This window comes from Lolium rigidum, chromosome 1 (genome assembly GCF_022539505.1).
Source record: "Lolium rigidum isolate FL_2022 chromosome 1, APGP_CSIRO_Lrig_0.1, whole genome shotgun sequence".
NCBI classification, from domain to species: domain Eukaryota; kingdom Viridiplantae; phylum Streptophyta; class Magnoliopsida; order Poales; family Poaceae; genus Lolium; species Lolium rigidum.
This window is the reverse complement of record NC_061508.1, coordinates 142,511,483-142,522,390: the sequence shown is the minus strand read 5'-3', so window position 1 is coordinate 142,522,390 and position 10,908 is coordinate 142,511,483. Positions and strand designations below refer to the sequence as shown.

General features: G+C 39.0%; 1 protein-coding gene across 1 annotated transcript in view; it reads right to left on the bottom strand.

Annotated features, from left to right (window-relative positions):
• Positions 1–266: 266 nt before the first annotated feature.
• Positions 267–10,908, bottom strand: part of LOC124682389 (protein ENHANCED DISEASE RESISTANCE 2-like) — a 30,862-nt gene continuing 20,220 nt past the window's right edge. The window contains exons 10-22 of the mRNA XM_047217085.1: positions 10,739–10,834; positions 9,159–9,223; positions 9,014–9,085; positions 6,884–7,048; positions 6,594–6,802; positions 6,426–6,492; positions 4,812–4,987; positions 4,298–4,399; positions 4,031–4,078; positions 2,666–2,809; positions 2,456–2,551; positions 2,081–2,182; positions 267–656 (exon numbers count right to left, since the gene is read on the bottom strand). Of these exons, the coding sequence (XP_047073041.1) occupies positions 570–656; positions 2,081–2,182; positions 2,456–2,551; positions 2,666–2,809; positions 4,031–4,078; positions 4,298–4,399; positions 4,812–4,987; positions 6,426–6,492; positions 6,594–6,802; positions 6,884–7,048; positions 9,014–9,085; positions 9,159–9,223; positions 10,739–10,834 (1,429 nt within the window). The 3' untranslated portion in view covers positions 267–569. The remainder of the gene's footprint in view (positions 657–2,080; positions 2,183–2,455; positions 2,552–2,665; positions 2,810–4,030; positions 4,079–4,297; positions 4,400–4,811; positions 4,988–6,425; positions 6,493–6,593; positions 6,803–6,883; positions 7,049–9,013; positions 9,086–9,158; positions 9,224–10,738; positions 10,835–10,908) is intronic.

The window sequence follows — 10,908 nt, the reverse complement described above, 5'->3', positions numbered from 1 at the left end:
TCAAACAATTATTTATGTGTTATAATAATTTGGATAATTATTTGATTAATTATGATACATTGTTGTATGTGTTGCATATGAATTATATGAAAAACCTTGTCTTTTACGGGTTCGGAACCCGCATGCGCAAAACAGAGACCGTAAACCGAAACTGAAAAACAGAACACCTGCCATTTTCCGGCCCGTAAACACGAGTTCGGTGCACTAAACTCGTGTTTTTCAATTCACGTTTTTACGGGCTCTGCTAGAGATGCTCTAAGACATCAAACGCAAATTGGTACTCGTCTCTTTGAAATTAACTCAGCAACACAGCCAGGTAGATATTTGAAGATGTTAACTTTTGAAGTATGCTTACTATTCTTCTATGTACGGTAGGCACAATGTGTATACTATGTACATGTAGATAGCTCTCGCCCTGTCGATTGGGATCATAACATTGTGACTACTTTCCTGTTTACAAGTGCTGTCTACCTCTGAGAATAGAAGAGGTAATGGAAATTGAGCAGATGTTCCACCATGCATCTCTTGGGTGGGAGAAGGGGTGAATGGAGCGAGAAAATGGATTGAACTTAGATTTGTACAGCAGCGTCAGGGTTTACACGGTTTAGACGAACAGTGCCAAGAATGTACTCGGGCAGCTCTTTCTCTTCCTTTGCCTGCAAATACAAACATGTTAGCGTGGCTCAGGTTATTCATTGTGCAGGGTGACGTCTAGGCCATTGCCTCGGGTCCACAAAAAAGAAGAATGTATTTCTGGTTAAACTTGTCTAACACACGGATAACATAAAAAAAAAGTAGGACCAAAGACACGAAACATACACACCACATGAAAGACCAGATCGAAATGGAGAATAGTCCTACAAACTTTTGGAAGTGCAGTTCCCACTGGACTATTTCACAATGTTCAATATGTAGACTAACACAAATGGCTCCCGAGCTACATGTAGCTCGTTTTTTTTTAAGAAATTCAAAAATGGAATTTAAATATTTCAAAAAATCAGAACAAAAAGTCTAGATGTAGACAATAATGAAGTCTACTAGTGGAAAAAACCAATCCAAAATTCGTTGTATTTTAGTCTCAGCAAAAATGACAAATCTGTGGATCTAGGTGTGATGAACAATTCACATTTTCAAAACTTGAAAATTTGCCAGATTTGTCATTTTGTGTAGCCTACAATACAACGAATTTCCAATTGAGATTTTCCAGTGGTATTCCGAATGATGAATTTGGGATGTCATGCCCTCTACCTTGTTTGTATTAGTAGATACTCCAATTTCGTAAATAATGTATTTCCTCTATAAAATTTGGCTCACCCACAAAAAAGTTTGTTCTGCCGGAACACTTCCTCTAGCAACTTGAGATGATCCACCATGGTAGCCTCAAAATCTGATAAAGATGTCTCCGACACGCCGGACTTCAACCATATTTTATAGGGGTTAGGAGGGACAATAAACTATCAGTCCGCTTACCGAGGAAGAGATGCGGGTCCCAGGGCCGAAGCAAGTTGGGTTGGGTATAGAGCCGTAAGCGCGGTGGGGGTGACAGAGGATATGTGCTCCTTAGGTTTATAGTTGGGTATGATATTCAGTTCAACATTACCTACACCTGGATTAAAAAAAAAACTTACAAATACCATTTTCGATTTTTTTTTTCAGCGGCCACCTGGAGCTCGGACTTCATTTGTGGTTTCTGCACTAACACTGGGTTTGATACATAGAGTCAAACAATTGTGTTCATCAGCTGACCTCAACTTTAGGTGTTCATCAGCTTTCAATTGGCTAGCATTTTTTTATCCCGTTTTACAAAAATCAATGTTTGAATAGCTTGATTTATGTTGCCAACTTATCATTGAGATAACCAGATGTGAAAACAAAAAACATCCGATGGAAAAAAGCTCAGGCCTGCACAATCTTGGATTCTATTGGTACATTACAGTGCTAAAAGGATAGCTTGAAGCACCCAAGTTGTTTGTGGAGTATTTATTCATCAGGACAACAGGATCTAGCATGTGAGGAAATTTACAGAAAGGAGAAAGGCAAAAAAAAGGCGTTCCAAACTTTTATTTGGATATGCTCATACCTCAATTAAGATACCAAGATCAACGACGATGCTTGTCACATATCCCAGGACTAGGCCAATGATGCTCCGTGCAACAGATGAGGAACCAATGTCAACATCTATCTGCAATGTAAATGGTTGTGCAGTGATTTGTTTAGATTCAACATAATAAAAGCATAAGTGCATAACACATGAAGGTAGAGAAAAGACAGATATGCAAAAGAAAAATTAATATAATTACTTCACCCTAAATTTCTTATATATGTGTGCAACTATCACCCTCAGATTCAACATAATATTGAAGGTTGACTTTGAATTTGACCTAAACCACCAGGTTTAGGGGGATGTGTAGAATATACTGTTAATCAAAGCCATAGTTTTATAGTAATCAATTACCTCCAGAAAGTTATCTTGCCGAAGATAATTGCATGTTACTGCTTTGCCAAGAAGGCAAGCTCTCGTCCCAACTGCACGCTTCACCATCCAATAACCCTGAGATCATTTGGCAAGAGTGAGTTCACATGCAAAAATAATGACACACAACTACTCAAGAAAATAGTCAAATGCAAAGTAATATATATATCACGTCATCACTTAACAGTATACCTCAACAATACTTGGTATAAGTTTAAATCTGGCATCTCGGAATGCATCAGTTCCATCAATGAATCTACCCAACAGAGATTCTTTGTTCACTGGCTTCTCTGCTGCGTAGTACATAACCAAGTTATAGTTTGGTTTCGCTGGAACCTACATGTTGATCCAAATGGAGTTAATCAATTGTACAGCATAGCCGTCCCTAGAACAAAGATGACAACCTCTATGTAAGTCATGATTACATACTACCGTGCATATAGAACTAAGTATATGAAATGATGTAGAAGTTGTACGACAAAAAATGCGTGCTTCGACATTTTATCTTTGTTTTCCAGTGGACAGGTCTTCTCACTCAATCGATTCGGATATGGGGAAGGTAATGCTCTATTGCTACACAACCATCACTACATTCTACCTAAAAAAATCAGGAAGAACGAGAAAAACCTCATCTCCGGACTCCAGTTCTCCACAACACATAACGGCTTCTGTGCTATCATAGAACACCTTCTCAACTAGTGGCTGGGTTCACATTACATCCCAAGGCAAACTCCAAAGCATAAAAAACATTACCCCTGATTTTTTAAATCTAAAAAAAAGATAAACCTGAACAGATATCTTTATTTTTTTTTAATCACCCCTACCCCCTCCTCATGTTACTTGCAAAGACAACCAAATGATTTTTTTAAGGAATATGAGTCGTAAACATGAGGAGGGTTCATGAGTGTACATGTGTAAATAATGAAATACTGCTGGGGTCAGGCGGCGCAACTGTCCGGGAGAGGGTAGATAGATTGTAATTCTTCTTGCTTGTTATTTCATCTCTAATAAGTAAAACTATAACAAAGCCTTGATTAGTTCATCTGTAATAACTAAAACTAGGTAGCAAAGCAAATATCCTATCTCTAACTGGCTTTACTTCCAAGCTAAGGTCCCTAATTGACAACTCCTATTTGAAATGATACTATTCATAACTCTCAAGATAACAGGGATTGCATCCCCTAATTAGAGCCCACTAGAGCCTGTTGGGCCTAGCACGTGGGTGACAACTAGTAAGATCATGGATCAATTTTGCAATAAATCTGTATCAACGAATCCACACATATTTGTTTGGTTATCAAACATTTGATTATGATACTGTCAGGGCTTTCCCTACAGTTTCCCTTCAAAACTTATTTTTTGCGGGAAAGTTTCCCTTCAAAATTTGGAGCTGCCTAAAATAGAAAATGTGTTATTAAAGGTTAAAGGTGTAGAAAATGTGTTATTAAAGGTTAAAGGTGCTAAGAAGGCAGCAAGGTGGCACCTGCACCTAGGCACACACTATTTAAGACAGTGAATACAACTTAGATGATATAACAAATTAATAACTGTACTTACCTGCAAGTTTATAACCAGTATGAAGGGAATCTTCTTTGCAGCTTCGGACTGTATTTGAAGATCGGAAAATTTAGGCATACAGGAATATGCATGTCATGTCACAATAAAGCACTACACTACAGACAACTTCCTCTTGAGTTTGCACATAGCGCAACAAGGAAGCTCCCGCTAACCTATGCTAGAAAGCAATTTTACTAAGTTCCCTGTACTAAAGTGGTGTTAGTTTGCAACTGTGGGCTGCTGATAATGCTAATTCACCAACTTTACCTGAACAAGGCTTTTAGGGTGCAAGGCAACTGAGTCAAACCGCTCATTAACCTTGAACCAATCAACTGCAATAAGCTTTAGAAGAGGATCTCCTCCAGCAATCTGTTCAAATCACAAGTTAACATGACTGGTCAAACAAGGAGCTCGCAAAAAAACAAGGATAAATAAAAACATATATAATTGCTTGCCAGGATAGGGTGTTTAAACGCATACTAAGGCTCAGCATCCTCAACATTACAAGTATTGATAAAACAAAGGCTCTCAACTGGCTATCTGTGAAGTGGCATATCCAAATGCTAGGATCATATCTGAAAATGTATTTACCAGTTCGACAAGAACATCTGGCATTCAGGTAGTCAACATCTTTTTACAATAGAAATCTTATCTGTATAGCTCATTCTTGTCTTTAACTAGTGGAGAAGTAAATAGGTAGTTTTAACAATTCTCTTGCTTAAGTTTTTTTCAAAAAGGATTCTCTTGATTAATCAGTAAAATGTAACTCTAATGCTCCCACCTTGGTGTAATCTGACAAGTAAGTCTTCCCTCTTATCATAAACTTCTCTCCACCAGGTGCACTCCAAGAGTTTGGGTCATCTTCGCTTTTTGCTCGTCGAACGTTGCCATGGAAATGGCTTGAATCAATGGCGACAGGAATGGAGTTTGTAACCAATTCACTCCTCTCAAGTGAAGCTGTTGGACAAAATATTGGACAAGATGTTCAACTCAGAGTTAAATAAGAAACATAAAATAAGTTTGAGAAGAATAGCGAAAAAAATGATATATCATTATATCAACCCGGAACTCTGGATTAGAGGACATATATGTACCATTATAGTGATTCTTATCACCCTTGAGTTACATTTCAGAGTAAACAGATAAAATTGAGAGGCATCCAGGTATCTATGTGTGCACCAACTATTGTTCCCTTACCCCATGAAATACAAGAGAACAACATGCTCCAGCAATAAGTGATACTTGGATGCACAATACCATATCGGCTAAAATGAATTGTTTTAGAGCACATGCAAACAAGTGTTTCACATCTTTTCATTTAGAGGAGAAGCAAGATAGTACAGGAATTCGGCAAAAGGATGCCCAGATCATAGATCAAACAACATATCTTCCTTCAGTTTGATTAAATGAAGAAATATCAATTGTTGCCCTGAAACATCTTTCTTTAGTTTACTCCATATATTTTGATCATATGCAAAATGAGTTATTATAAAACACGCAGGGGAGCTGCACATCATTGTATTAAGAAAAGGAAGATACAGGCCCCGCCCCCCAGGGAAGAGTTCAGAACAAAGAAGAACACCACGGGAAAAACAAAGCTACGACTAGCAAATATGCAAAATGAGTGAAATTAGCAACTTGCAAATGTATGCTAAGTGAAGACATCAAGTTTACATTATGGAAGGATGGTAGTACTCAGAATTAGTGTTTATGCGGACCAGTATCAGTACAGAAACACTGGAAAACCGCAATGCACTGAATCAGTACAAAGGTCGGTGAATAACTTTAGCCTGGTGTTAGGCCATGGTTACAGTTCACTTATCCTGAACAGCATTTTTAGTAAACATGCTGTTGCCATGTCAACCAAATGGCTCAGGTCATTGCCATTGTTTGCCTGTGCTTATTAGATGCGCGTGCATGCGCGCTCACATGCGCACACACACAGAGAGAGCTGTGACTTTACCCTAGAGTAATATAGCATGTGTCAGAAGTACAAAATATAAATGCATGACATGTTCTCATACAATCCATAGTTTCTTCATTATATTCTGGGTGCTTTGTTTACAAAATTATTGATAAGCCTCATATTTTGGCAAATATAGCCAACTATGTTCCCTAACTAGCTGAATACATTGCAGCAAATACGCTTTACGAAATCCTTTCACTACACGCTATTTAAAATATGTCCCATTGGTGTTTGCCTATGTGTGTATAGATATCTCTGGCACACGTAAAATACAATGGTGTTTGCCTATGTGCTGGTGTGCATAAATGTTGGCATGCATCTTCATTCTATGGTTCGTAAAACTAATGGTGAAAATGCTTATATACCTATCGATATAAAACTCAACTGTGCTGGAAAACTGAAATATCTCATGTGTTTTATCATTATAACCTTTAGATCGCTTCATAGCTAAACCTGCAATAGCCCATGATACGTTCTTCAACTTCACCTTTCCAGCCTGCATAGAAATTAGCAAGGAAAATTGGAACTCCATTTATTACTGAACATAATTATGACCATTTCGAATACATAATTATGACTCAAAACTGCAAATATTACCTTTGAGGTCATAACATCATCATCGTCATCATCACTATCCTCATCTTCAAAGGATTCTCCTCTAACAAGCGCATCATAGAACTCATCATTAGGTTCAGAATCTTCAAGTTCACTCTGGATGATCAAAGGTTCAGATGCCTTTGACTTCACTACTGTAGAAGGAGAATCAGATGTGATGGCTGGATTTGCTGCGAAGTATTCTCTTAGACCTGTCCAATCAGAAAAAATATATATAGGCATCATTGTGTTATCCAATTTGGTGATACAATATTTGCAGGAGAAAAACCAACCTGCTACTTGGCTGAGCAAAGCATATGCGATACTTCTATCAAAATTTGTGGAGGTCCTTCTCTTCCATCTGTCCCAAAAACTTGGAGAGATCTCCACCATACGAGTAACAATGCACTTCGGAGTTGACCCTGATGTGTTTAACCTCCTTATTTCCCATGTTGTGGCTGGAAGGACAATGAATGGTTAAGGCCCTTGAAAATTTAAAAAAATGTGAAGAAGACACTAGGCAAAATTCAGTATTGCAAGTAAGAAACGAATGGTGTCAGTCATTTGCAAACAGCTATGGTAAAAAAAAGCACACTCTACCCATGTTTATTATAGCAGATGCACTTTATCACATCTAGTCCTTCATGCAACTACTACAATGTAAAAGGGTAAGACATTCGTTCGTAGCAGATCTGTTTAATCTCACTGTCTACTGCATTTCAAACATGGATTTTCTCCTCTTAATAACTGCTACATGGGGATTCAGCTATCAGGCCGGGGAGGGTGCGTAACAGCAGATTTAAGTCCTTGGGACTAGAGTCATAGTTCCATGGCCTCAAGTCGTATTGGACTTGTTTAGTCCAGCTGTGTCAACGTCCTAGGTATGGTCCCACTCGGGATTAACACTTCTCTTTTACACGACGGGTACTCGGTTAGGTATCCTAGAGTTAAGGGTTATGTAAACGACTCGCACTCTGTTTTAGGGGTCCTAGAGATAAGATGATTTGGGTACTATATAACCCCCACAGGTTGTAGTCTACTGTATCAAGCAGTGAGATAAAAGACTATTCCTTCTCTTTCTATATCCTTGCTCGTAAGACTTCAAGACCTAGCAACACAATCAACTGGTGCCCTAGGGCCAATCAAACTCTCCCAAGCTAATCCTGCCTACAAACTCAGTTAAACTGGAACAGCTGCTAAAAAATTGAAGAGTAAAATTGCACTTAGGACCAGGTATTTGAACCTCACTTGCAACCACTAGCATTTTGAATAATAAACGCTTTGGGCAACTGGACTTGCGGATTCAAAAAAATCTGATTCGTAAAGGGGAAAAAGGCAGACCGCTTCAGTCGGTCGGGTCTAGTGTTAGTTGACACGTCTATGTCACCTCAATCGTTTATCTACCATGCCAGTTGGATAAACAAAAGAGTAAACAACCTTGTGCATGCAATTTCATCAAACTGGTGTTGTGTGCCTGATCTAAGTCAATGCATCAGGGGGCGCCACTCCAATGGACGCTGTCTGTCTGCGCTCTTGTTATGGCCCGCGGTGGTGGCAGCCAACCGATATCCATGGTCTCCTCCCATGGCACAGTTTGGTGATGGAGCCATGCATGGAGTCAGAAGGAACTTGATCTAGCGGGGGTGATGGATGCCACAGCGATGTGAACAAGAAGGGAGGCCGGTGGTGTAGCACCCTGGCTAGGCGCAAGCAATCACAGGTGAAGAGCGGAGGAAGAGGCTACAGCAGGGGCACCGAGGGTGCTATGCACCATGAACGCGCTGCAATGCTGCATGGCACAGGCAGCTGTGTGCTTTGCTGCTGGCAATCGGGCCATGCATGTACCATAGTGACGCAGGCCTTAGAAAGATGGTCATGGCCCTGCCGTTGGCAGATTTGCTGTGTGCACGCTACAGTGACAGGGTATAACGCACGCGATAGTGACGCAGCCAGGACAAGCCGCTCCTCAATTGGTCATTCCGTTCATGATCGAGTTAATTCTTTCTGTCAAGTCATTCATGGATGCTGTTGAGGAAAGTGACATGTGCATGAAAGGATTAGGAAAGAAGAGTCTACACTTTCAGTCCAGTATCCTATAGACATTACCCTCTAGCTGTACTTAGTTCTATGTAAAGCACCCATAAATCCTTAGCTTTGTTAATCTGGTCACTGCCTGGAAAGTGAAACACTGGCATGTTCCCTAATGAAATATGCCCTTATGTGTAAAGCTGGTAAGCGATCCAAGGAAAATTATGAACCTAGGATTTCTTAATGATTTTTAAGATAAATAATCCATAAAAGTAATACATGTTAAATGGAAAACAATACAAAAGCTACGGTACAGATAAAACAGATAGTTCAATGACTAGTTTCATACAAAAGTAATAAAACAAATAAACTAATCAAGAAAAGATCGATCTTACGGTTGATATGTGCACGTCCATAACCATGCCTTGAGGGTTTTTTCTTGTGACTAGCAGGACTTTGCAAAATGTCTGTGTATGAGGGAGAAAGGAAGGTTACATATCTCTTAACTTTGAACATATAGACAAAGATCATGTTACTTACTATATGCCCCATCCTGTCCACGAAACCATTGTCTGGAAAATACAAAATCCTTCTTTGATTTCCACCTGAGAACAGTCTCCATACTTAGTAGATATTTTCACTACTGCTCAACAGGGAACAACAGTAGCTCTTAATAAACATAATTTCTCCATACTTAGAGTAGAAGTGATGTCTTTCACACACTGATCAAGTAGGAATAATATTGGACAAGACTATGTAGTGTCACCACATTTTAATCTTACCGTGCAGCACCACCCCCTCTCTCACACAAATGCATGCAATACCATGACATCAAAAAATCAATTCTTCAAATTAAATACTTATCTATTAATTTGTTGACCCGATTGGCGATCACTTAATAAACCTAACGTCTCCATACTTAGAGTAGAAGCGATATCTTTCACACACTGATCAAGCAGGAACTATATTGGACAAGACTATGTAGTGTCGCCGCGTTTTAGTCTTACCATACAGCACCACCCCTTCTCCCACACAATGCATGCAATACCATGACATCACAAAATCAGTTCTTAAAATTAAATACTTATCTATTAATTTGTTGACCCAATTGGCAATCACTTAATAAACCTAACGTCTCTATACTTAGAGTAGAAGCGATATCTTTCACACACTGATCAAGCAGGAACAATATTGGACAACACTATGTAGTGTCGCCGCGTTTTAGTCTTACCATGCAGCACCACCCCTTCTCCCACACAATGCATGCAATACCATGACATCACAAAAGCAATTCTTAAAATTAAAAAGTTACTATTAATTTGTTGACCCCATTAGCGATGTCCTTTCACCTCTGGCTTTGTTTTGGCGAGATCTTCAAAACTAGATCCCTTGTTGACATGTTTCGACAGCTATTCTTTTTTGTCAGTAGTTGCCAGATTATTGTCACTTACTAGAATATAAGAAGGTTACACCCACTAGTTACCAGGTTCCTTAACGTCATTCACCACCCTTGCAAGACTTGCATGATACTACTTTTATCGAATGGGGTGTTTCATCTCTTAGTTGTTGGGAACATTTGAATACCCACTCACATTGATATGCCTACATATATATATAATTACCTGGTAACTGTGCATTATTATTGTGGTAATTGTTCACAGTTAATCATTCAATCACGGTACTGTAATCTGGTAACTGGTGTAACAAAAAAAAAATCGTCAGCCCTCGTTGACATGAACTCAACGGTGAAGACAAATTGCTAATCTGGTTAACTGCTTGTGATGCCAATTTAGCAATTAATGTTAATGATGTCAACATGAGCTGGCAGAACCCTGCATGCATAGCACCACAAGACTAATTTGCATTCATACGCTAGTCAGAATTTCCTAACCATACTAATTCTTAAAACTAAACCAAGCATGCTTTACTAAGCTCAAGATCTCAAAAAGACGGCTACTTAATCGTATTTCAAAAATCACTCAAGATATTTTACAATTGTGCACCATTTGTACCAAAAGCTTTACAGTTTTCTAGTACACACCTAATAATCAGGTCATTGTTGCTAAAATCACACTGCAACCAGTGAGGGAATAATTCAAATTGTAATGAGAGGAAAGTACCAGTTTAAATATTTCGGCTCATAGGTTCCATAAACCACATCACAGTACCCATCAATTGTTTCTACCAACTCCAAATCAGCAATCAACATATCCCACCTGCATGGAAGAATCTTGTTACAGCTAGGTGCCAATATATCAATGGTACCATGTATATGTTCCACCCACAAGGA